The following is a 24,098-nucleotide window of genomic DNA, read 5'->3' on the forward strand; positions in this document are numbered from 1 at the left end:
AGATGGGGGGGGCGGGGGAGGGGCGCACCGCACAGCCCCTGGTTGTGCTGGGGGAGCGAGCGCTAGTGGCCTTGCCAGTAATTAGCAACTTAGTAATTAGCAAGAGTTCCCCCGCTCTGCCCCTGCCCGTGCAGCCCAGCCGCTGCCCCCTGCCTGGCCCAGGCGGCAGGCCCAGGTGGCAGGCCCAGGCGATGCTGGAGGTCCCTAATGAAGCCGGGCAATGAGCAGCCGCGGGGGGACTGTGGCGCTGGGCGGGCAGGTGCCCTTTGCTCAGTTCCAGGGGGTCCCATCTCTGCCGCGGGGCCATAAAGTAGGGAGCGGCCCGCCAGCATGGGCAGCCGCCGCCAGTGCTGCCACCCGGTCAGAGGGCGTCGAGCGGCAGATAACGGGACGTGGCCTTGTCCCCATGCCACACCTGGGTCACACGCTCCCTTACTCACCCAGCCCCTCCCTGCGTGGAGGGGATCTGGGGGGATCCCAGGGGATCTGGTGGGGAGGGGCTCACCTGGAGGGTGGTGTGTGTTGGGCTGACACCCTCATCGCGGGGTGATAGGGAGGGATGGACATAGCTGCCAAAGGGCTGTAGTGTGTTCGGCCCCCCCAACAGCCACAGGGGAAAATGAGCATGGAGGGGTCCAGGCAGCCCGCCAGCAGGCAGCAGAACCCAGGCATCCGGGCCAGCCCTGGCTGCAGGGAGCAGATGGGACCAAGGTTTGTTATGGAGGAAGCCGTAAGTGGTAGAGTCCAAGTCAATGTCTTCCCCGGATGTTGTTCTCAACACCTATAAAATGTGATTAACGCCCCTATGCTTGTCTGAAAAAAAGGGAAATTGTCCCCAAAAATGGGTGAAAGTTCATGGGCAATCACAGCACTCGGACTTCGCTCACCAGCCTTAGGCCCCTCCTGCCCTGTTTGGTGGAGGAGGACAAAAACATTTGGCTAATGAGTTACGGAGCACAGCAGGTCCATCCCCAGGGCGGCGTGCCATCGTTCACCGCCATCCCCAATCAGGGATGGGAGATTTTGCAATCCAGGATGTTATTTCTGTGCAGTTGGAGTTTAAACTTTGCCACTTGGGTCAGGGCATCACGGAGGAGGAGGAGGAGGTGGCTGGGCTCGGTGTCTGCCCCGCTCCCCTGTGTGCTGAGGGGATTGAGAAGACAGGACAGCTCCAAGGGAGCAGGATCTCACACAGGTATGTCCTGGCTGCTGGTGTTCAATAGGGTCCCTCTACCTGAGGGTCCCCTGGGGCCATCAGGGCTCACTGGAAGGACTGGGGGTGAAGGACAGGGTGCAATAAAGCTCCTTGCCTGGATTGGACAGCCAAACACCACGGTAATGACAACCGTCCACAAACTAGGCTTGAAGGACACTTGACTCAGTGTTTAATAGGTTGGGAAAGGCAGTTGGGTGGTGAGTTGGATGGCTGGGTGGAGTGGGGTGGGTAGTTGGGTGGTGAGTTGAGTGGTGGGATGGGTAGTTGGGTGGCAGGTTGGTTAATCAATTGATCAGAGAATTGACTGGTCATTCAGTTGGTCAGTGGGTTGGTTATTTGGTCAGGCAACCACCTGGTCAGTTGGCCAACAGATTTACCATTTGGTCTGTTTCTTGATAGGTTTGTTAATTTGGCTGGTCAACCAGTTGGTCAGTCGGTCAACTGGTTGGTCAGTTGGTTGGTTTTTTGGGTTGTGAGTCAGCTGATTGGCCAGTTGGGCAACTGGTCAGTGGGCCTGTTGGTTTGCTCTGAGTCTGGGGTCTCAAGCAGTGCCTGGGGTGGCAGTGGCAGAGCAGGGCTAAGTCCCCTCCTCGGGCCGGCTGGTGGCAGCAGTCTCCTCCCTTTCCACTTGCTACCCAAAATGATTAACCTGCTCTTCCCAAGGGATCACACACATGGGACAGGGCTGGACAGGGAAGCTGACCCAGCCCTCAGGTCTGGATGCTCATCTTGCTCCTGCACTTGGGGGGCATAGTGGGGCTGGGCCAGCTGGGTGCCTGCAGGGACCCCCAGCTGTGCAGTTCTCTTGGGGGGTGTGTGTGTGGAAATAGAGGATTTGGGAGCTACAGCTGCTGGAAGGAGCCGGGGGGGAGTCCACTGCTGTGCCCCTGAGCCCCCACATGCCTATGCTCTTCCTCCCACACATGTGCATGTAGGGCTTTGCCATATATGCCCATATGTGCTCACATACAGGTGCTGGCACATGTGTGTGCATGTGTTCACATACCCATGTCTGCGTGGGCACACACATGCACATTGCATGGCCATGTGGTTGTGTAGACACAGAGCTCTGCACTCACGTGTGCCAGCACAGTTGTATGCACATGCAGCTGTGCACACATCCACATGGTCACATGCACAGTCACACATGCGCACACATGTAGATATACCTCCCCATGGTCCCGCACACATGTGCCCATGCCCAGACACGCTCCCTCTCACCAGCCCCATGCCTGCCCCATGATTTGGGGTGTCACTGGAGCTGTGCAGCTTGGAGGGGAGGGGAGGGGAGGTGTTGGGGCAGTCATGGGCACTGGGATAGGGACCTGACCCTGCCGCCTTGCAGCCATGGCCTCTGGCGTGGGCAGCCTCGACAGTCTCGACCTGCTGGACCTCCTCTTTGACCGCCAGGATGGGATTCTCCGTGGTGTGGAGCTGGGGACGCCACCGGGTGCCTGGCACAAGGATGGGGTGAGTCCCACGGGCTGGGGGGTCCATCCCCACCTCAGCCCTGGGTCTGGCAGGAGAACCCCATTGCCATGCCTTACCCAGGAGCTGGGAGTGCCCTGCAGTGCAGGAAGCTCCTGTGGGCACCCCAGGGTGACAGGCATCCCAGGGTGACAGGCACTCGTGTCCCCACAGCATGCCCAGGACAGCGAGGACTTCCTCAGCTCTATCCTGGGCTCCGGGGACTCGGCGTCGGACTCACCCAGCTGGTCCCCGGCTGCCAGTGACAGCGGGGTCTCTGAGGACCCCCCCTCTGACCAGCTTGACAGCCCCCCCAGGTGCTGTGATGGGGGTCCCAGCGAGGTCCTCTACTCTTACGCCGGCCCCTGTCGGGGTCTGCCCCTCCCGGGGGGGACTGGGGTCCTGCACCCCGAGGTCTCCATCGACCTGGGTGAGCCATGGGGGAGAGACTGGGCAAAGGACCAGGCTGGGGACACTGGAGGGACTGGGGACACCGGGGAGCTGAGGGGGATGGCAAAGCTGGGGTCTCTCAGGGATAGTGAAGAAATAAGGGGAGCTGGGGGTGCTGGAGGGAACTGGGCAGACAGGGGACAACTGGGAGGACTGGGGAGGAGCTGTGGGGAGTGGGGAGAGCTCGGGAACTGGGGTGAACTGGTCAGGCTGGTGTTGGAGGGGGAGACTGGATGGTGAGGGAGGTTTGGGGGGACTGGGGATGCTGAGGTGGCCTGAGCAGTGCAGGGTGTTTGGCGGCTGGGGCAGGGCCAGAGAGACAGCCTGGGGGGACAGAGCCAGGGGCCACTGGACTGGTAAGTGGCATCAAGTCAACATAGCTCTGCCATGGCAGGGGTGAGTCTCCTGCAGCGGGGACACAGGACTGCTGACAGCCTCTGTTCTCCCCTCACCCAGACATGTGGCACCCCGGCTTCTTCCTGGAGGAGAGCCAGGACCTGCCCACGGTCTCCCCACCGGCATCCTGCACCCTCACCGTGAAGGACCTGCTGCTCTCAGGCAGCTCTGATGCCGTGAGTCCCAGCCCCTGTGTCCCCATCCTTCCTTGTCCCCAGCCTTGTCCCTTCCTGGACCATGATCCCATCCCCATTCCTGTCCCCATCACTCCCCATCCCCATCCCCATCCCACCCCATCCCCATTCCTGTCCCCCTTCCTCCCTATCCCCACACTTGACCCCTTTTCCACACCACGGTCCCATCCCCGGCCCTTTCTGAACCACGATCCGATCCTCATCCCTGCCCTGTTGTCCCTGCCATGGTCCCTGGGGTCAGGCACGGGGTGACCCCACCACCCAGGGCTGTCACCCAGCTGTGGCCCCCCAGCAGCCACAGGTGCCCACCTCCCTGCTGCGGCAGAGCCAGGGGCAGTTCCAGGAGCTGGTGCTGACTGAGGACGAGAAGAAGCTGCTGGCGAAGGAGGGGGTGTCCCTGCCCACACAGCTGCCCCTCACCAAGGTGGGTCCCACCATGCCTGGGAAGGGCACTGAGTGAGGGGGCCCAGCACTGTGGCCCTGACTCCCCTGTCTCCCCCAGTACGAGGAGCGGGTGCTGAAGAAGATCCGGCGGAAGATCCGGAACAAGCAATCGGCTCAGGAGAGCCGCAAGAAGAAGAAGGAATATATTGATGGGCTGGAGAGCCGGTATGGACCCCAAACCCCTGCTCCCGGCATAGCTGACCACCAACCCTCGGGGCTGGCACTCCCCCTGCCCCAGGTGCCCGGGGACACCTGGCTGGCCAATGATGGGCACACTGCCCCTTGTCAGCCCCCACAGCTGTCCCCCCTGACCTCGTTCCCTCTCCCTGTCCCTCAGGATGTCGGCGTGCACGGCCCAGAACCAGGAGCTGCAGAGGAAAGTCCTGCACCTAGAGAAGCAGAACTCGTAGGTGTCCCCAGGGCAGGAGAGGGACAGGCTGGGGTAGGATGGAGCTGGGACTCACTAGCCCCCCAGCCAAACCTGCTGGGGGGCCAGAGGGGCTCGGAGGTGCTAATGGGCTCTCCCTGTCCCCAGGTCCCTCCTAGAGCAGCTGAAGAAGCTCCAGGCCCTTGTGGTACAGTCAAGCACCAAGGCAGCGCAGACGGGAACCTGCATCGCGGTGTGTGGAACCCCCAAAGCCCCCTGGCCTCCTTGCTTCGAGGGAGGGGCGCTCAGACACGTGGAGCTGTGCTGGCAGGGCTGGATGGTGGGACAGATAACGCAGAGGGATAGATGCTCCAGGGTTGGATGGGTGGAAGAAGGGATGGAGGCACGTGAGGGCGGACGGATGGATGGATGAAGGGATGGATGGATGAAGGGATGGATGGTGCCACGCTGGCAGGGGCCCATGCACCGGGAGGGACAGAGGGATGCAGTCTTGGTTCTGCCACCAGCCCCCTCCGTGGGAGCTGTGTCCCAGAACCTGGTCCCCCTCCAGCACTGCACGTGGTGACATCCCCCTCTGCCCCCAGGTCCTGCTGCTGTCTTTCACACTCATCGTCTTCCCCTCCATCAGCCCCTTTGCCCCTGGCAAGGCAGAGGCAGATGGCGACTTCAGACCCGTGCGAGGTGAGGGCTGCGCTGGGGTTGCACCAGGAGCTCAGGGCACCAGAGCAGGCCCTGACCCTCCTTCGCACTCAGTTTTCTCCAGGTCCCTGCACAATGCGGCTGCCTCCCGCGTGGCTTACTCACAGCCCCAAGCTGGGGACGAGAAGCTCCCGGAGCCACTTTGGCCAGAGCGCCTGGGTGACACCCCCGAGACCCTGCACGAAGCTTTCGGTGGCCACACATTCACCCCACGCCTGGACAAAGCCCCCCCCCATAACAGCACGCAGCCACTCACCTCCGAGGGGCTGAGCCACGGGGCCGAGGATCCAGCGAATGCTGTGCTGGGGGATGACACCGCACCGCACCACGGCCTGGCATCGCTGGCTTGGACCGAGGCTGGCCACAGCAGGCCTGCGGTGCTGGAGCCGGCTGAGGAGCTCTAAGCAGCACCCAGGGACCACGGGGGATGCAATGGGGTGGCTCAGCACCTCATCCCCTATGGAACGAGCCCTCGGGGTGACCCCTCTAGGATCTGCCTCCAGGCACGGGCAGATGCTGGACCCACTTGGCTTTGCTTGTATCTGTGAACTGGGAAGATGAGACCGGTTCCCACTGGCCTGACTGGGAGGGAAGGGGCTGCTCCTGCCCCTCAGGTGCAGCAGAAGTTGTGGAAGGGACACGGGGTCGCTCAGGATGGGGACGAGGGAACTGGAGGGGCCCTGGGCTGGATGGCTATTGATGTTGCAACTGGTTGGTTTTGGTTTTGTTTTGTTTTTTTAAGCTTTATTTTCATCTCTAAATACAAGGTATTTTGGAAAAAAATCCACCTGCTTTAATACGGGGTGATCCACAAGGTTTCAAGAACCTTTGGGCCAGGAATCCTGAGGCAACAGGGTCCAATAGAGCTGGGAGAGGTGGCCAGACCCAGCCTAGGGCTGCCCTGGGAGCAGCGGGCACAGCAGGAGGCAGAGGGAAGGGCAGCAGGACCAGGGCACCTTCCCACAGCTCCCAGCCCTGCACCAGGCCAGGATTTGGCCAGCACCAGTCCCCTTCCCTTCCCTGACCCAGCGACATCCCCGCAGATCACCAGTACGCAGGATGCAGGACTGGCTCTGCAGGCAGATCTCAGCCAGGAGATCGCAGCAGCTCCTTCCGACCACTGCCTGGCCCCAGCTTCATTTGAGATGGCATCAGCTGCCCCAACGATCCCCGCTGTCACTGCCCTGGCACCAGCACCCCTGTCCCTCTGCCCCCCGAGCTCTGTGGGACGTAGCTGGGCCCCACCAGCATCTCCTTGCAGAGAAGGAACGAGGTGCTGGGTATGGTTCAAGCAGGCAGCACCCTTCCTGCGCCAGTGGGTGCAGCTGCCCCAACACATGCGATTCAAGTGTATTTAATACTTACATAAAAAAAGGGACAATGTTTAAGGGTATAAAAAAAAAGTCGGTAGGAAAAGCGGCACAAACGAGTGTCTAGACAGACAGGGAACAGCCTGGGTCAGGTGAGGAGAGGCTCCACCTTCATCTTCTTCACCGTCGTTGGCCCTGTGTCTGGGCTGGGACACTCCTGCTTCAGACTGTCACGGTGCTCCACCAGTGTGGTCCCAAGGTCAGGGCACAGCCCTTCCATGCCATTGTGCTCCTCCTTCAGCAGCCTACGGGCCCCAGGGTCAAATTTGAAGAGCTGTTCGGGCTTGGTGAGCTCAGCGGTTTCCACCACCACTGGCCCCGTCCACTCCGGGACCTCCAGCCCCAAGTGCTTCATCAGCTTCGTCATGACATCGTCGACGTAGGCGTGGATGCGCAAGTCGGCCTGTCTGTCCTGGGGCAAGCGAGGGCAAGCACGGCGTTAGGGACAAACATAGTGTGCGGGGACAAACGTCCCCTCCCAGGGAGTGCACGGGGACAGGGTGATGGCTCAGCTGCACGCGGGCTGCAGTCCCTGAGACATCATCCCTGGTGGAACACGAACTGACCCCAGCTGCACGGCAGGCTGACAGGGCTCCGTCAGGGTGCGGGCAGGCGGTCACACCTTAAAACACAGCCCTGAGATGGGGACGTGGATGCAGAGCCAGGCTATGAGCCCAGGACAGGGTGGGACAGGGATAAGGGAGCTCTAATGCCATCCCAGGTACCCCCCAGCGCCGGTTGTTTGAAAGACTTTGGACAACGGCACCAAAACCAGGGCCGAACACGAAACGAACTCCTCTCCCTCACAGCACAGGTTATGTGTGTGCAGTTACTTCATTGGGCTGTAATTCACTGGAAGGTACATCAGGCTTTGGGCTGTTTTTATTCTGCTCTTGAGATTTACCTTCCGTTTCTCAGTGTTTATTGGGAGCTGCAGGTTTAAACCCTCCAGCAAGGGAAGCCCAGCCTGTTTGCTAAGCGAGGCCACTCTTCTACCTGGCCGCCTGGGAGGGGACGATGCACGGGGACTAACCTGGGATGGGGCCGAAACAAGGGACGTGAGGGGAAAGCAGCAGCGCAGAACGGCAAGGACACTCACGTGTTTGGTTGCTTGTAGATTGACTATGACCAGCTTCCCTCCTCTCTTCTTCGTGATCAGCGGGAGGTTGCCGCTGGGTTTGATCTGCAGAGAGGTCCCCAGGGTGATGGAGAGATCAGCTTTCCTGTAGGGAGGAGACAAAACATCCAGGCCAGAGAAAAAGCCGTGGCTGTTTGCAGACTGCTTCTCCCACCCTATTCCAGTGTGGACTCTACAAGCAGCTGGGAAGCAAAGCTGTGGCCAGAATTTGCCGTGGTTTCCCTCAGCCGCTTTCTGAGGAGAGAGCTGGGCACTGCTGTTCTGTGAGTACAGCCTCACAGCTGCGAGGCACAGAACACGACTACCAACGCCAGGCAAGGCCAGCCCAAGGTCCCCCACGGTGCAGGCAGAGGACAGGCAGCCCCGGCAGCCTCCCGTGGCACCACCAGCCACAGATGTCAGCAGCCCCCACGGTATGAAGAGCCCAAGCACAGTACCTGCAGGCTTCGTCTGCCAGCGTAAGGTCGCGGTCAGGCAGGGAATCCTCCCAGTCCAGAATGGTGTCTCTTAACTTCCCCCTAGAAAACACGCATAGGGACTGCAGCTTCTCCTGCCAGGCAGGAACAGCCAGCAGAGCCGTCCTGCCAGAGGGGACAGCGACCCAGATCCTGTCCCACCCTCCCTGGCCCTGCACTGTGAAGGGACAGAGTGAGCCCAGACGAGCTGAGAGGACTCGCCAGTAGGCGAGGGCACAGACTTCATCTGCACGAGGGATTTTGTGGCTGGTGCTGTGATGCCACCAAAGCCCCAGCTGTCTCGCTGCCCTGGTTCAGAGCTGGGATGCAGCTTTCACTCCCCAGCATCAGAGCTGAGCCAGGAGAGCTCTGCTCCACCGCCCGCAGCCCCCAGCTCCGCTGTGCCGGCTCTGCAGCCAGCCTGGCTGCGGAAAGCAGCTGCGCTGGGCCCGGTGAGCCTGGCTGAGGAAGCACACGGGGCCCGTGGAGCGTGTCTGGATGCCGGATCACCTCGGGGTACCTCCAGCTGCAGAGCTGGAAATGCTATTTACGCTTCCCTACCAAGGGCAAAGCAGCAGCAAGGCAGCGCAGCAGCCGCATCCTTCTGGAGGGGAAGGGGCTCGCTCTCTAGAGCTGCCATCCCACAGCAGGGCATTCTCCAGCACCGGGACATGCTCAGTTATCGGTGGGAGACCCCCCGCCAAGGAGGCTGGGACTCCTTGAAGACATGGGTGCTGGCTTCCCATCTGGGCTTTTGGAGATCCCCCCTACACCCTCTGCTTCTTCACCTCAACCAGAGGCATTGTCGGCCCAGCCCTGCAAAGCCACGTCTGCGCACCAGAGTCACTCACTCGGGTGAAGGGTCTCCCCGCCACCCCACATCCCCTCGGGAGCCCCAGCCCTGCACCCCAGCAGCCATACCTGCAGGCCCGCAGCCCCCGGGCTTTGGTGACACTGCACAGCCTGCCCGTTGGCTTCAGCCCCATGCTGCCCACGACTGCGTCCCGCACGTACTGCCTGCAAGAGAGACGGTGCCATCCGGGGCCAAACACGCAGGGAGGTGGCACCCATTGTGAGAGGCCCCCCCGTGATGTGGCACACCTCACGCCACACAGCCCACACTGGAGGAGCAGGCGGTGGCTCAGAGACACAAGCAATGACAGAGGCACCTCAGTTCTCCACCGATCCCTGCCTGCGCCTCTAACCAGGTGCTGTGGACAGCAGCTCTGAGCGACAGCCCCAGGGGTCTGCCACAGACCAGGATGGCAAACCCAGCTTGTAGCAACCTCCTCTCCAGCTGGCAGGTACAGACCCTGCTGCAGGCAGCCCTGCTGGCACAGCCGCCTTGCCACGGCCAGCAGGATTTGCCAAGGGCCTCCCAGGCAACAGAGAATTCCCAGAATATTCATCTCCCACCGTTTGACAGGGTTTACGATTCAGACGGCCAGATCTGTCTGTGACCCCATGCACACAGCCTCATGGCATGTGCAGGGCCTCCAGGGCTCACCGGGGACAGCAACGAAGTCCCCACCCCACTGCCACCCTCCCCAGGCTCAGGGCTCACGTACTTGCCGCATTTCACACACTCTTCCACAAACATGTTCCCGTGGAGCTCAGCCAATTTGTCCCTGCGGGAGAAACAGGAGAGGTGAGCTGGGGAAGGGTGGAGAGCCCTGGGGTGACAGGGAAAGCTGCCCCAGCCCCCCTCCTCACCAGGAGCTCCTGCACCTCCGGGGCTTCGCCGCTTCCCAGCTCAGCTAGGTCAGACCTGCCAGACCACCACAGGTGGGGTGGCAGGGACCCTCTGCCATGGCCTGGGGACAGTGCCCCAGCACAGGGTCAGCACGGGGGGGGGGGAATTATATTAGTTAGACACAAACAGGGCTGCATCGGAGCGAGGCACCAACGTCAGGCAGGCACTGGGTGCCACAGAACAACCTGGCCGTGCTGCAGGGGGACAGCTGGCCCGGCAGAGAAGGCTGTTAGTTCAGCCACCAAGTGTGGGGGCTTCCCTGTGCCAAGCATGGCCATCACATGCAGGGCAAGCAGGCGCTGGCAGAACTATGGCACACTGAGCACCGCTTTGTGCATTTCATGCAAAAAAGGTCGCTCAAAGGGAGTTTGGGCAGAGCTGTCCCTCTCGTGGGGCAGGGGAGACCCCAAGGATGTGTTCAGATCCTGCTGAGAGCCTTCTGCACTGTGGTTTTATCTCCCATCACAAAAGCGCTACACTACAACCACTGCAATTGGGACTAAGGAGAGGGACAGCATGTCCTGGTTTTTTAATTTTAAATGCTTCCATCTGCAGCACCAATTCTAGCCCCTCCTCTGATCTGATCCAACCTCAAATCTCTGCACTCAGTAGTAACCTGGATATTCACTTATCTCAGCACTCAGCATTCCCCTATGTCCTCGCACGGTTCCAGCCCCCTGCCACTTGTGACTAAAACTCCCCTCAAGCTCAATGCAAGCCTCAAAGTGCAGAAGCTAGAGGAAAACAAGGCCACACTCTCCCCATGTTCCTGCAAGCCCCACAGCAACCGGGAGCCTCCTCCAGGGTGGATGAAGACAGGACTGACTTGATTGCCCCTATTTTGGCCCCAGTTCTGCAACGCTTACTTAAGCACATGCTTTGCTTAGGCAGAAGAGCTGTGCTAAACCACAGCGGGAGCCAGCAGCACAAGGCTGCAGGGAGCACAGCTGAGTTCTGGTCAGAATTTCCTATTCTTTTTCCCATGGTTCTTTAGTTTAAAAAGGCAAACGTGGTGCTAGGAGCAGGAACCAGGACTCGGGGCTGTTAGTAATATGGAGCACCTCCTGGAGGCAGCTCTCTGCTCAGCCAGTGATGGCGGAAGACATTCATGAGACATCTTCTCTGAGGTCCCACTCATGCTCCTTGTTCTCATCCCAACTCCCTTCATTTTATTTTTTCACTTGAATTCAGCTGCTCTCCCCTTTCCTTTCCAGGCAGCTCCAAGCAGTTTGCCTCACAAAACAATTGCTCACTGGTCTTAAGTGCTGGAAATGGGTTTTATAACAGGCTGAAGTTCCTTGAAGGGAAAAGAGCCTGTTGCCACAAGCACTAATGGAAAGGCAGGTTCCTTCGAGGACATCTTTGAAATGGCAGCTGTGCTGCTAAATGTGCTTCAGACCCCACCCATACAGGGAGCGGAGATCTTGTACCCTCGGCTCCCACACGTCACAGCTCCCTGCAGAGGAAACAGCCACGCAGGATCCCTGACCCTCATCGCAGCGGGCGAGAAAATCAGAGACCACAGCCGGTAAGTCAGACCAGTTCCAACCGCGGGACCCTCTCTATGTCTTGCTGCCCCTGCAGTTTTGCAAATTTATCGTGAGGCAAAATACTTTTGAGGCCATCTTTGGCCCAGGCATTGTTCCATCACTGGGGCAGCACTGCCTTTATTTTCTCTCAAGAAATTAAATTTAAGCAAACTGTAAAATAGCACAAGATCCAGTGCTCTGAGACAGCTCTAGCTACGCGGGTAAAACGGGTCAAGAGGCATCTCTGCGAGCAGCAGGAGCAGCTTCAGAGCCTCTCATCCTCCCTCCTGTCCCTTCACCCCTCTGGATGGGTGCAGAGGCAGTGGAAAGGATCATGTGCTCTGAGCCCAGTTCCCAGGAGCATGTGCCCTAACTGAAGCTGACATCTCACTCCCTGGGCCACGATCTCCCAGGCAGCCATGCAGCGCAGCCAGGCTGCTCACAGCAGCACCGACAGCCACAGCTACTCAGCTGATGGGTGGCAACATGCAATGGCCCAACACCATGACCTGTTTGTTTTTCTTGTGAACAAATGGCTTCTGGGTGTACTTCTAGAGAGCATCAACTGGGGCTGACTTTATTTGATCACCCTCTGAATTACTAAAATAACTTCTCTACATTCAGTCTAGTTCATGTACCCCTTCCAGTTTCCGCTCCCCACACCAGATGTGGGGGAGAGCTTCCAAGCCAGCCTTGGAAATCAACACCCAGCACCAAACGCCTGCCTGCAAGGCCACGCTGATCAGGCAGCAAGAACAGCCACGTGGCAGCGGCAGGGAAAAGCATGAGGGACGCGGAGACAGGGCAGGAGGGGCAGTACCGTGGGAATCCTGAACGCACGTGAAGGCCGTCCACATTCTGGCTGACCAGGAATTTCAGGATGCCAACTCTCTGCAGCCCCAGTAACGCCATGTGAGTCTTGGAGGGCCTGGCATTCTCAAAGGTGGTGTCGAATTTTGGGGAGAGCCCCTTCTCTTCCATAGTCCAGACACCATTGGGGCCCCTGCAGGAACAGGGACAGAAAGAGCGAGAACTGACAGCCCAGGCTCCAAGATGACAGTTGTAAACGCAGCACAAGCCCTATCAGGGGAGGAGGATGAGCAGGGCACCACTAAATGAAGGTTGTGGATCACCGGCGATTTTTGTCGATGCAAGCAGGGTGCCCACAGGGCTTCTGTGGGCATGGCTTAACCTCAAACGGGTGTGCAAGAGGGAGAGGGTATTTTCAACTGGATCCAGGACCGGAGAGGAGGGATGGAGCAGGTCTGGCAGGGGAAACAGTCCAGAGCTTTACAAGGTGTGAGATGGACTTGAAGGAGGCGCCATCCCCCCAACCCCTCACCTGCCGTCCACTGCCCTTACCTGAAGTCGGGAATCCCCGAGGCAGTGCTGATCCCAGCCCCCGTGTGAAACACCACATTGGAGGAACTCCTGATCAAGTCTGCCAGCTCCTGCACCTTCCTCTCCACTTCCTCTGGGGGGTCAAAAATCTGAGCAAGAAAAGACAAACCACCACAGGAATGGAGAGGTGCAGGGACAGATCCAACTACACCCCTCCTGGTGCAAAGACGCAGTAAACCACAACTTTTCTTATCCAAAGGAAAGAAGATTTTGCGTTCCTTAACGACAAAAGCATTTAATCAGAGAGAAACTGCGTTGTATAAACATCTCCATGCAGGGTAAGGGCTTAAAACACCTAAGGCAGACAGGGGTATTTATTGCTCTCGCTGACAGGCAGCTGATACCCCGAGAAGTGGCTGGGCTCCAGGGCACCGCCGGGCAGCGGGAGGGCAGGCGTGAACCCGGTGCCACCCCGCCTGTGCTCAGCTCCAGCTGTCACCAGCACGGCCACCAGCCCTGCAGGCAGGCCAGCGCTGAGGGACGGCGAGCTGCGTGGGAAGCCAGGAAGGTGGGGGACACAGGAGTGCTGTGGCTAGGTGGGACCGCGCACCCACCCAGCCTTCTGGCGTGGGCACAGGATTTCGCTTCTGCGAGAAGCTTCTCCAGCCCGGTCTCCTGGGGAGAGGGACTGAGGACAGGCCCCTGCATGTCCCTGTCCCCTCACCTCAAAAACCTGTTTTAAGCTTCCCAAATACTGCTGGGGGCACAGGGCTGGGATCACCCCGCAGTGCCTGGGCAGGCCCCTCACACCCACCTTCTGGGATCCCCGCTGGGGAATACAGGGGGTCCCCACAGGGCTGGGAGCCCCGGGGTGGGGGCACAAAGCAGGGGGGTAGTGCCGGGCGTGGAGGGAGGGAGCCGTGGGGCTGGGGGGGATGGGAGAGAGCTGTGGGGGACGGGACGGGACACGGAGGGAACCGTGGGGCCGGGACGACAGGGAAGGAGCCGTGGGGCTGGGGGCTGGGACACACGCAGGGAGCCGTGGGCCGCGGAGGACTCGCGGGGGCAGCCGTGGGCCGGGGGACACACAAAGGGGCCCTGGCGCCGGGCTCCCCGCGGCAGCCACCCACGGGGCCGAGGGCGCGGTTGCCATGGGAACCCGCCAGGCCGCGGGAGGGCCCGGCCGCGCCGCGCTCACCTCGGGGAGGCCGCACTTGCCCTTGTCCGAGTAGGGCGAGAGCCCGGCCGCGTAATTGACCGCCATGGCCCGCCGCGGCCGCCGGAGCGCGCATTGTTGCCAGCCCCGCGGCCGGGCGGAAGCGCGCAGCGACGCGCCGGGGCGGGGCGCACGGACGGGCACGCCCGGGGGACGGCGCCGCCGCCGCCATCTTTGTGCCGGGCGAGAAGGGCGGGGGCTGCTGCCCTCACCGTGCTGAATCCTCAGCCGGGACCCCCGGGGCGGGGGGTGACAGGGCAGGGCAGGGCTGGGGGTGCTGGTAGGGCCAGGAGGTGCCAGGCCGGGGCAGGGGATCTCAGGCCAGGGCGTAGGGTCCCAGGCTGGGGCAGGGGGTCCCAGGCCGGGGCAGGGGGCTCCAGCTCGTCAGGGCCCAGCCCAGCCCAGCCCTGCCCCACACTACCCGCAGCCCCAGACACCCCAGAGGCCCACGGAGCCCGGCCTTGCTGCTCTCAGACCCCCCCACTCCCCTCCGGGCCTGGCCCCGCCAGCCATGGCCCCTCGCCTCCCTGCCCCTGGGTGTTGGAGGGGTGCACGCAGCCCCCTCCCCAGATGGGGTTTGTGTGTGTGTCCCCCGAGCCCCCCCCCCCGGCTGCCCAGCGCTGCCAGCTGTAACCGCAGCCGTAACCCAACTCCCTGCGCCCCCCCCGCGCTGGGCGCTGCGGCAGGCGCCAGGGCACTGGAGCAGCAGGGCTGGGAGCACCTGGGCCTGCAGCAGTGGGGGAGAGACCCTCGAGCACAGCCATCCCCCATCCAGGTGCCACGGGGCTGGGGCTGCCATGAAGAGCCTGAAGGCCAAGTTCAAGAAGGCTGACGTGAGTGCCATCCCCAGGGACATGGGGACGTGGGGACCTGCCCTGGGTATCTGTGGGGACCTGCCCGGGGATGGTCCAGGTTGCACAAGGACATGGGGACCTGCCCTGGGATGTCCTTGGGGACCTGCCCCAGGATGATCCAGGTTGCACAAGGACATGGGACCCTGTCCCGGGATGTCCATGGGGACCTGCCCCAGGATGTCCATAGAGACGTGTCCTGGGATGACCCAAGTTTCACAGGGACACGAGGACCTGCTCTGGCATGCTCCAAGTTTCACAGGGACGTGAGGACATGGGGGTCATCCCCAGGATGTCCCCAGTGTCACAGGGATGTGAGATGGCTGCTCACTGTGGGGACAGCATCCCCATGGACGTGGCAGTGCAACCCTGGCTGGTGGGATTGAGCTCTCCGTGTACCCAAGGGTGCTCCCAGGGCCATTGTTGGGAGTGGGGCAAAGCAAAGGAATAAAGGCATCAGCAGCGAGAAGGAAGCAGGTTCCAGGTCCCCTCCCTGTCCCCCTCCTGGGGACGGCTGCCAGCTTTCCAGCTGCCACCGCCAGTGGAACCAGCATGTTGATGCTCCTCAATTATTCAGCACCAGCCTGGCACGGGGCCGCAGGCTCTCACCATCCTCCACGCAGGGCAGAGGGTGACAGTGCTGTCCCCAGGGCCCGTAGCAGCCCCGGGCAGATGTGTGCACTGGGGACACATGGTTGGGGACATGTGGACACAGGTTCAAGCCCTCCATTGTGGAGTCTGCAGGCCTGCCCTGCTCAGGGTGCTCTGTGCCTCAGTTTCCCCACACTGCCCTGGACATTGCTGTGAGTGGGGAGCGGGGAGGGGCTCCGGCTGTCCTGCCACCCCCAGGGCTCTTCCAGGACAGCTGCCCAGAGACCCTTTGCATTTTGGGGTCCCATCCTTGAGGGGGGTTTGCTGAGCCCCTGAGACACAGGCAGGGGGTCCTGCCCCTCCCTTGGCCCCAGGGCTGTGGTGGGAGGTAAGTCTGTGCCCCCCAGGGCACTGCAGGGGGTTCCATGTCCCCCTCCTCAAGGAGCTGGATCTGGCAGGAGGATGCACATCCGCTTTGTTTGGGGGTGCATTGCTGCCTCACTTTGAGCATGGGGTGGGAAAGTTGCCCCCCCGCCCAGCCCCTCCCATTTTAACTGGGACCAGCCTGGGTGCTGCTCCCTGACTGGGACCTTGGTACCTGCTCCATGGCAGGGATGCAGGGATGCCTGGAGCTCTGGATGCTGGGGAGGGAGGGAAGGAGAGAAAGAAGGAGGGACTGAGGGATGGAGGGAGGCGGATCCTGGCTCCTACTGCGGCAGGACCCGGCCCCCACCCAGGCAGCGATGCTGGACCGAGCTGGGGTTTGGGGTCCACGGCCTGGAGCCCCAGCCTGCCCTTGCCCAGGCGGGGGGCAAGGGATGCATGGCTGCCCGCCACCTCTTCCTCAACACCATGAAGCAGATCTGCCTCTGTGCTGCTGCCTCCTTCGCGGTACGTCCCTGCCCTCCATCTCTGGTCCCCTTTGGTCACGTCCTCCGGGGTAAGCCATGTCACTCCCACCCACCTGGACCCCCTCCATCTCCATCCCAGGGCTCAGCTGCCTCTTCTCCAGCCTGCTTTGTCCTTGCATGACAAGGGGCGGGGGGGCGGGGGAGCAGGCACCACCCTCCCAGTTTGCCCAGTAATCCTGGGAGACTGGTTTATTACCCACCCCTGGATGGGGTCCCTTGGCCCCCGCAGGGCTGGAGGGGCTGGCAGGGGCACCAGGTGGGCACAGTGGCACAGGTCCTGTGGCTAGCACTGGGCAGCAGGCTGGTGCAAGGCTGGATGCAAGCAGCTCCCAAAAGGTGACATCCATTTCCTGCTGCCCTGACTGCAGTGAGCTCCGGGTTGTCGTCACGGGCTGTGGGGTGAACACAGGGCTTCCCATGCTGGTCCTGTCCCGCCGCACGTCACTCCCTCGGGATGGGGATGTGCAGGACCACTGGGTCAATAAGCCCCCATCCAGCCCCAGTCCCATGCAGCGGTGGGGACAGCATTGTGCCCTGTATATCCCAGGGAGGCTGGAGCCACCCCAGGGGACCTGCTGTCGCTGCCAGCTGTGCTAGCCTTGGCTTGGTCCCTTCCTTGGTGGGGACCAAGGCAGGGCTGGGAACGGGCTCAGTGGGGAAACCTGGGCAGGGATGGGGCTCAGGCACCTCCTGGGTGCTGGCTGTGTTTAGCAGTGGGGTCACTGGGATGGCGGGGGCAAACCCTGGGGCAGGGGCAACCAGGCAGTGTCAGCTCATTCCCAGATCCTGACTGTTCACAGCCTGGACCACCCACAGCTAAACTGGGGCAGCTCTGTAAATCTTCTGTGAGCTGCTAACTGGAGGCAGGGTGAAGGGGATCCTCATCCCAGTCACCTGTCCCAGCTAAACCCTCCATACTGGGGGCCAGACGCCACAGCACCTGGGAAGGGGGTTGGTCCAGAGATGGCCAACCCAAGGGATCGGGAAGGGAGGAAGATAGCAGGGATGGGGATGAGGACAGGCACCCAAGCCCAGCCCAGCACCGTGCCTGTCCCTGGGGACAGCATGCCCAACACAGCCTCCTCTCGGCTTCATTGCAGAGCCAGGACTGGACCAAGAACGATGAGAAGCTTCTGCAAGCTGTGGACTACAACGATGCCGGGAGGGTGACATCTCTCCTCGTCCGTAAGGGCCTCGTCCCCACCAAGCTGGACTCGGAGGGAAAATCCGCGTGAGTGCTGACCCAGTCCCTGGCACGCTGGGGACACAGGGCTGGGGACACAGGGCTGGGGGCCAGGGATGTGAGTGAAACAGCCCCTGGTCTTGCTACAGGTTCCACCTGGCCGCCATGCGGGGCAACGTGGACTGCCTCGAAGCCATGCTGGCTCACGGCGTGGATGCCATGACCAAGGATAGCTCGGGTGAGGGCACGGCCGCCGAACGCCCCTGGCTAACGCCATGGGCACCCAGGGCCACTGGCGCTCCCTGGTTGTCCCCACTCTGCTGGCAGGTGTTGAGGCTGAGGGGACAGAGGTGACGGCCACCCCTGCAGGGGCTATAAATTGTCTCAGCTTCCTACGGGGACTCAAGAACTGACCGATGGTGCTCCTGGGGATGTCCCCTTCTGTTTAGCCCCAGTCCAGCAGATCCTCTTGTGTGCCCATCTGCCCAGCTGTCACCCAACAGGTGGCCTCTGTCACAAGCCCATTTCTCTGACCCGCCTGTCTGTCCCGCTCCCCAGGTTACACTGCCCTGCATCTGGCGTCCAAGCATGGCCACCCACAGTGCGTCAGCAAGCTGCTGCAGGTACCGGGGCTGGGAGCATGGTGCTGTGAGGGCGGGCGAGTGCTGTGCCAGCCGGGTGTCCTCTCTGTCCTTGAACTCCCTTTCAGTGGTGGTGGTTGGCATGGTGGTTCCTGGCTCTGCCCGGCACTGTGTGGTGCTGCCTGGCACCTGCTCGACCCTCCAGTAATGCCAAGGAGACACGTCCACTTGAGCAGTCTGTCTGTCTTGTCCCTTACCTTCCTGTAACCCAGGCTCTCTCCCTCAGGCCTCCTGCCCTGTGGACGTAGCTGATGGCAGTGGCCGAACAGCACTGCACCACGCAGGTGAGTAGGGACAGCGCCAGCCCTGTCCTGCTCGTGTCCCCATGGGAGGCAGAGCGCTCAGCTTCTGTCCTTCTCCCCAGCGGTCAGTGGCTGCATCTCGTGCTCAGAGATCCTCTGCGATTTCAAGGCTCCCTTGAACATCAAGGACAAGGTGAGATCCCTCCGCTCCTTGCCCTGCTGTGCCGTGCAGAGCAGCAGGGGGCTGGGCTGGGGCTGCCTTTGGGACGCAGCAGCTTCTGTGGTGGAAGGCAGCAGCTGGCAGTTCCTGGGGTGAAGTGGCATGGAGTGGGATGTGGAAATTGGGGAGGTAAGGGGACCGGGGTGCCCCACGGCGGGATCTGAAGCTTGTCTGGACACCCTCACCCAACCTACTTCTGCCCAGGATGGCTCCACACCGCTGATCCTTGCTGCCAAGATGAGCCACTCGGAGCTGTGCCGGTACCTGCTGCACCGTGGCGCAGCTGTCAACAGCCAGGACCTGCAGGGGAGGTGAGCCTGCACTGGTGGGGACTGGAGGCGGACAGGGAGATGGAGGGAATGGGCACCCTCACCTCTGGTCTCATCACTCTGCTCAGGACAGCCTTGATGCTGGCCTGCGAGAATGGCAGTGTGGAGACAGTGGAGGTGCTCGTCAACGCTGGCGCCCGGGTGGCTGTGGTGGACTCCACAGGTCACGATGCCACACACTACAGCCTGGCTACGGGCAACGCTCTCATCCAGCACTTCCTGCAAGAGGCTGCTCAGCGCAAGTCCTGGGCCAGCGGTAAGGCAGCTGTGCTGCCCTGGTGCTTCTTGTCTGCAGGGGATGGACCCACGGGGGCGTTTTCACCCTTTCGGGTGCTTTGGGGCAGGGCTGTCTGACCCACGGCTGGAAGAGGCTGAGCGAGGCTGGGGGGCACATGTCCCCTTTTGCCGTGTGGTGGGGGTGCCTTTGCCCATGCTGTCACCAGCTGAGGGCTGGGAGGTGGTGCTGAGCCTGGGTTGCCTTAGTGTCTGCACATGCTTGCACACACACATTCACATGCATTTGCAGGCATGGGGGTGTAATTGTGCATGTGTATCAGCCAGTGTGTATGTATGTGTGTCTGCATGTGCATGTCTGTATGCATGGATCTTCCTGTGTCTGCACATGTGTATGCATCCCTGAAATTACACATCCATGTATATCCCCATATTTGTCTGCGTGTGTGCCCCTTGTATGCACAGGTGCTCTCCTCTGCTCGCGCTTGTGTGTTCCCCCTGAGCGCTCATCCCTGCATGAGCACATTTAGAAGTGCCCCTGCACCTGTGCAGGCTCTGCCTGCTGTGCCCACTCCTATGATCCCTTAAACCTCCCCAATTTCTTTCTCTTTCCTTCCGCTCTGCCCCACAGAAGAGGAGTCAGCTGAGCAGACATCCCAGGTAAGGGCCTGCCTGGTTGCCCACCCCTCATCAGGGCTGGCCTGGCCCCAGCCGCTGGGTGGGGGTCCCCAGGAGCCCTGGGGCTCTGCAGGGTGACGATGTGTCAGGAAGGAGGGAGGCCACTTTATCTGCCCTGGTGTCTCTGCAGACGTCTTCACCCAGCCAGTCATCTGTCAGGGAGAAGAACAGCACCCCAAGGAAGAGGAAAGCCCCTCTGCCTCCCCTGGGCATCCCCGGGCAGGTGAGAGGGCGGTCCCCTTTAGCTCCATACCCACACCAGCTTGGCAGGAGCAGGGTAGCCAAGCTCAGGCTCAGGCAAACTCCAGCTTCACCCGCCCCTGCAGCGGAGGTGGTGCTCACAGGCTGGCCTGAGCTGCTATGGGGGCTTCATCCCCACTCCTGGGGTGCATGCAGCACCCCAGGCCCCGAGCCCCTACTGTCAGCAAGGGCAGGGGCTCTCAGCCTCCTTCAATCCACCCTGCAGGCCCCAAGCACCCCTCTCCTGGGGGGCTGTGTGGTGCCGGGGGGTCTGTGCCCTGCCAGAGCCTTTCCTTCTCTCTCTCTGGTGTGAAAAAGTGCCGTGCACACCCCTGGAGTGTGGCTTGCCCATGGGGGCAGTGCTGCCTGGCTGGGCTCAGCCTGCCACAGACCCCTGGTGAGGACGGGCAGGAGGGGGCCGACAGTGGGGAGGGCACTGGCGGTGCCTGGCACCGAGGCTTGGGAGCCGCTTCCCTGCAGGAGGACCGGGATGCCTACGAGGAGATTGTGCGGCTGCGGCAGGAGCGGGCACAGTTCTTGCAGAAGATCCGGGGCTTGGAGCAGCAGGAGAAGCAGAGACGGGAGGTACCGGCCACCTGCAGCGTCATGGGGGAGATGCCACCATGTCCCTAGGGAGCGGAGGGGATGGGAAGGATGAGGACAGGATTTATCCCTCCCTGTTTTCTCTCTGTGTCCTGCTAGCAGGCAGAGCTGGACGAGGGCTCCCTGCGCTCCATGGAGAAGCAGGTGAGGCCAGTGAAGAGGTCGTAGGTGGGCTCAGCTCTCTGAGGGGTCCTGGTGCTGAGGATGCCATCGGGACTCTGGTGGGAGCTAAGGGGACCCTGTGCTTGTGTCCTGCCCCACAGATCCAGCAGCTGGAGGAGCGGCTGGCGGTGCGGGATAGAGAGAAGGAGCGGCTGGGCAAGGAGGTGGAGGCTCTGCAGAGCCGCTTGTCCTCACTGGAGGTGGGTGCGGGTAGCAGCTGGCAGCAACAGGGGCTGGGGCGCGTGGGGGCTGACTGTCACTCTGCCCCCCTAGAACGAGAGGGAGAACACGAGCTATGACATCGAGACACTGCAGGACGAGGAGGGAGACCCGCTTGAGTTCCCAGGTTGGGCCCTGCCGGCCTCCCGAGGCTGCCGTGGGGCTGGCAGCCCGTGGGGAGGTGGCACCCTGCAGCGGGGAGCAGGGGTTTGGGTGGGCGCAGCACCAACATCCCAACATCCCTGTGCCCCGCAGGGGCAGAACTGCTGCTCTCCAAGAAGACGCTGAGCCCCTCGGCCGAGGAGCTGCTGGCCACGCTGCAGGGGCAGGTGCAGTCCCTCACCATGCAGAACAAGGAGCTGAGGGAGAAAATACAGGCAAGTCCCTGTCTGTCCGTCTGTCCCTCCCTGCCTCTGTCCCCTGGCACCTGCTGGCATCGCTGTGTCCTCGGCAGGTGCTGGAGAACTACGAGCAAGATGAGAGCAGCCCGTCCACCCCGGGGGACGTTGTGCCCGCCAGCCTCTACAAAGCCCTCCAACGTGAGCTGGAGCAGTTGCGGGCGCAGCGCTTGGAGGTGCCGCAGGGCACAGACGCGAGGGAGGACACAGCCGGTGGGCAGCCGGCGGCGTGGAGCGGTGCCTTGGAGCACGTCATGGAGGGGAGCGCGGTGCAGAGGCTCACCAAGGAGCCGGCCTGGAGCAGGGACGAGAGCAAGGCTGCGCCGGGTGAGCTGCGGGCACACACAGAGGCCTCCTCCGCGGCCAAGCAGGAGGTCAGCACTGAGCTGGCGGAGACCCGGGCAGCCCTGCTGCAGGCGCAGGCGGCGCTGGAGGAGCGGGAGCAGCGGGTGAAGGAGCTGCAGACCCGCTTGGAAGCCAGCGTGGAGTCTGTGGAGGCAACGGCTTCCCTGGAGGAGGCAGCCAGGGAGAGGGAGGCCTTGCTGGAGCGCTGCGGCCGGGCGGAGGCGGAGGCGGAGGCCCTGCGGCGGGAGCTGGAGGCCAAGGCACGGGACTGGCGAGCGGCAGGCGGCCCCATGCCCGAGCCGGGGGTGCTGGAGCGACGGGTGGCCGATCTGGTGCGGCAGCACGAGGAGGTGACGGCCCAGCTGGGGCAGCTGCGGGAGACGCTGGGCCGCAGGGAGGCTGAGCTGGGCGCGCTGCGGGAGCAGCTGGCCGCCCGGCCGGTGGGCCGGCAGGAGCACGAGGAAGCCCTGGCACGGCTGCGGCAGGCGCAGGCGGAGGGCTGGGTGCCGCGGGACGAGCACGCCCGGGCCACAGCGGCGCTGGAGGAGCAGGCGCGGGCGCTGCGGGAGCGGGCGGCCCAGCTGGAGGCGGCGGCGGAGGCCAAGGGGCGCAGGGCTGCGCGGCTGGAGGCCGAGCTGGCGGCGGCGGTGCCGCGGGGCGAGCACGAGGCTGCGCAGGCGGGGCTGCAGGCCGAGGCGGCAGCGCTGGCCCAGAAGCTGGGCGAGCTGTCGCGGCGGCACGAGAAGACGTGCGAGGAGGTGTTCCGCGTGCAGCGGCAGGCGCTCTTCATGAAGAGCGAGCGGCAGGCAGCGGAGGATCGCCTGGCTGCCGTGCAGAAGCAGCTGGCGGGGGCACAGGACGAGGCGCGGCGGCTGCGGGAGCTCCACAGCCACGCTGAGGACTCGGCCCGGCTGGTCAAGGACAGGGACAGAAAGGTGGGGGACAGGGAGGGGGTGCTGGCGGTTGGCGAGGGGCTCCTGGGAGGGGAAACGGCAGCCTGGGTGCTGCTCGGCTGAGCTGAGCTGACCGGGTCGCAGGGGAGACAGGCTTGCAAGCTACACGCGTGTATGCAGAAGGGTGGAGACACGTATGTGCACACATGCTTATATGTGCATACGTGTACATGCACCTGCACTTCAATGCACGCTTGCACACGTAAGTGCACACGCGGATACATGCGCACGCGCCCCTGCGTGCGGACATGCCGCTCTCCTGGCTGTTCCCTTTTTTCCTCCCCAGACTGAGACTGAAAGTAGGGGCAGGAGGAGTGGGGGGAGGAAGCCCTGGCTCTGCCCTTGCCCGGGGACCCCCGTGGAGCCGGGGCTCAGGGGTCCCGGTAACCTCCGTGCTCTGTGCAGATCACTGAGCTCTCTAAGGAGGTCTTCAGGCTGAAGGAAGCCCTGAATGCCCTCCCCGAGGCCCGGGGACCACCGCAGCCACCCCTCAACACTGCTCTGCTCCAGGACAGGATCCGTGCGCTGGAGGAGAAGCTGGTGGTGGGTACTGGGGGGTCTCATGGCCATCACCTGGTGGGTTCTGGGCTTCCGCAAGCCCCCAGCCTCACACTTAAACCCACTCGCTCTCTTGCAGGAGACAGAAAAGCGACACAGCAAGGTGGTGAAGCTGTACCGGAGCCACCTGCTCTATGCAGTGCAGGTGAGATGGGGATGTGGCTGTAGGGGAACTGGGACACTGGTGTGGGGGAGCGGGGCACCAGCCAGCCACGTGTCAGTGCCCACGTGCATGTGGGAGGCAGCAAGGGGCTGGATCCAGGTGCCAACCCAGGGGCATGTGGGCCATGCGCCACAGACACTCCCTGACGTCCCCCCTCTGACGTCCCCTCTCTGACATCCCCCCCAATGCCCCCTCCACCCCAGGGCCACATGGATGAGGATGTGCAGAAACTTCTGTGCCAGATCCTGAGGATGCAGCAGCTGCAGGAGCAGGGCAGATGAGTCCCCGCCAGCACGGCAGTGCCGCAGGGGTTGGTGGCACAGCCAGTGACACGGCTGGGGGGACAGACACATGATAGCACCCCTGTGCCCCTTTGCTTCTTTGGGCAGCACCCTGTCACTGGCACATGCACCCCCACCCACCCCCAGCTGCCCCACACATCCCAGCACAGCAGCAATAAAGTATTTATACTCACACCAACGGGACGGCTCATCTCTGGGGGGGATGAGGGTGGGCACAGG

The 24,098-nt window shown here is 62.4% G+C and overlaps 3 protein-coding genes across 4 annotated transcripts; 2 read left to right on the forward strand and 1 right to left on the reverse strand.

Annotated features, from left to right (window-relative positions):
* The first annotated feature begins 7 nt into the window (after positions 1–7).
* On the forward strand, positions 8–6,452 carry CREB3L3 (cAMP responsive element binding protein 3 like 3). The gene is made up of 10 exons (XM_080382286.1): positions 8–1,195; positions 2,562–2,686; positions 2,858–3,113; positions 3,590–3,705; positions 4,016–4,147; positions 4,226–4,332; positions 4,505–4,573; positions 4,703–4,787; positions 5,140–5,236; positions 5,309–6,452. Exons 1-10 carry the CDS (start codon positions 856–858, stop codon positions 5,656–5,658), a joined length of 1,677 nt encoding a protein of 558 aa, XP_080238412.1. The 5' UTR covers positions 8–855; the 3' UTR covers positions 5,659–6,452.
* A 140-nt stretch (positions 6,453–6,592) lies between these two features.
* Positions 6,593–14,182, reverse strand: SIRT6 (sirtuin 6). Its single transcript, XM_080382320.1, has 8 exons — positions 14,039–14,182; positions 12,862–12,989; positions 12,320–12,502; positions 9,786–9,845; positions 9,139–9,234; positions 8,200–8,280; positions 7,724–7,847; positions 6,593–7,036 (listed from the first exon to the last, which is right to left on the reverse strand). Exons 1-8 carry the CDS (start codon positions 14,102–14,104, stop codon positions 6,713–6,715), a joined length of 1,062 nt encoding a protein of 353 aa, XP_080238446.1. The 5' UTR covers positions 14,105–14,182; the 3' UTR covers positions 6,593–6,712.
* Positions 9,858–24,053, forward strand: ANKRD24 (ankyrin repeat domain 24). Of its 2 annotated transcripts, XM_080382248.1 has the most exons (20): positions 9,858–11,498; positions 14,832–14,889; positions 17,510–17,640; positions 17,742–17,830; positions 18,151–18,215; positions 18,460–18,517; positions 18,598–18,668; positions 18,900–19,006; positions 19,093–19,280; positions 19,890–19,918; positions 20,067–20,159; positions 20,657–20,761; positions 20,879–20,923; positions 21,043–21,141; positions 21,215–21,287; positions 21,416–21,537; positions 21,615–22,838; positions 23,262–23,399; positions 23,494–23,559; positions 23,781–24,053. In XM_080382248.1, exons 1-20 carry the CDS (start codon positions 11,338–11,340, stop codon positions 23,856–23,858), a joined length of 3,000 nt encoding a protein of 999 aa, XP_080238374.1. In that variant the 5' UTR covers positions 9,858–11,337; the 3' UTR covers positions 23,859–24,053. The 2 variants fall into 2 exon arrangements, with proteins under 2 accessions (XP_080238374.1, XP_080238375.1); XM_080382249.1 differs by lacking the exon at positions 9,858–11,498 and having other exon boundaries at positions 14,276–14,889.
* Positions 24,054–24,098: the final 45 nt, after the last annotated feature.

Source organism: Falco punctatus (genome assembly GCF_963210335.1).
Source record: "Falco punctatus genome assembly, chromosome: 4".
Classification (NCBI taxonomy): domain Eukaryota; kingdom Metazoa; phylum Chordata; class Aves; order Falconiformes; family Falconidae; genus Falco; species Falco punctatus.

Bases quoted from the DNA above. Each gene is read 5' to 3' on its own strand.
- CREB3L3 (XM_080382286.1), top strand. From the start codon at position 856: ATGGGCAATCACAGCACTCGGACTTCGCTCACCAGCCTTAGGCCCCTC. The intron at 4,333-4,504 runs GTATGGACCCCA...CCTGTCCCTCAG, and splicing joins ATTGATGGGCTGGAGAGCCG to GATGTCGGCGTGCACGGCCC. The intron at 5,237-5,308 runs GTGAGGGCTGCG...CTTCGCACTCAG, and splicing joins CGACTTCAGACCCGTGCGAG to TTTTCTCCAGGTCCCTGCAC.
- ANKRD24 (XM_080382248.1), top strand. From the start codon at position 11,338: ATGGCAGCTGTGCTGCTAAATGTGCTTCAGACCCCACCCATACAGGGA. The intron at 20,924-21,042 runs GTGAGGCCAGTG...CCTGCCCCACAG, and splicing joins TGCGCTCCATGGAGAAGCAG to ATCCAGCAGCTGGAGGAGCG. The intron at 23,560-23,780 runs GTGAGATGGGGA...CCTCCACCCCAG, and splicing joins ACCTGCTCTATGCAGTGCAG to GGCCACATGGATGAGGATGT.
- SIRT6 (XM_080382320.1), bottom strand. From the start codon at position 14,104: ATGGCGGTCAATTACGCGGCCGGGCTCTCGCCCTACTCGGACAAGGGC. The intron at 9,235-9,785 runs GTACGTGAGCCC...TCTCTCTTGCAG, and splicing joins GAGTGTGTGAAATGCGGCAA to GCAGTACGTGCGGGACGCAG. The intron at 8,281-9,138 runs GTATGGCTGCTG...CGTGTTTTCTAG, and splicing joins CGGGGGCTGCGGGCCTGCAG to GGGGAAGTTAAGAGACACCA.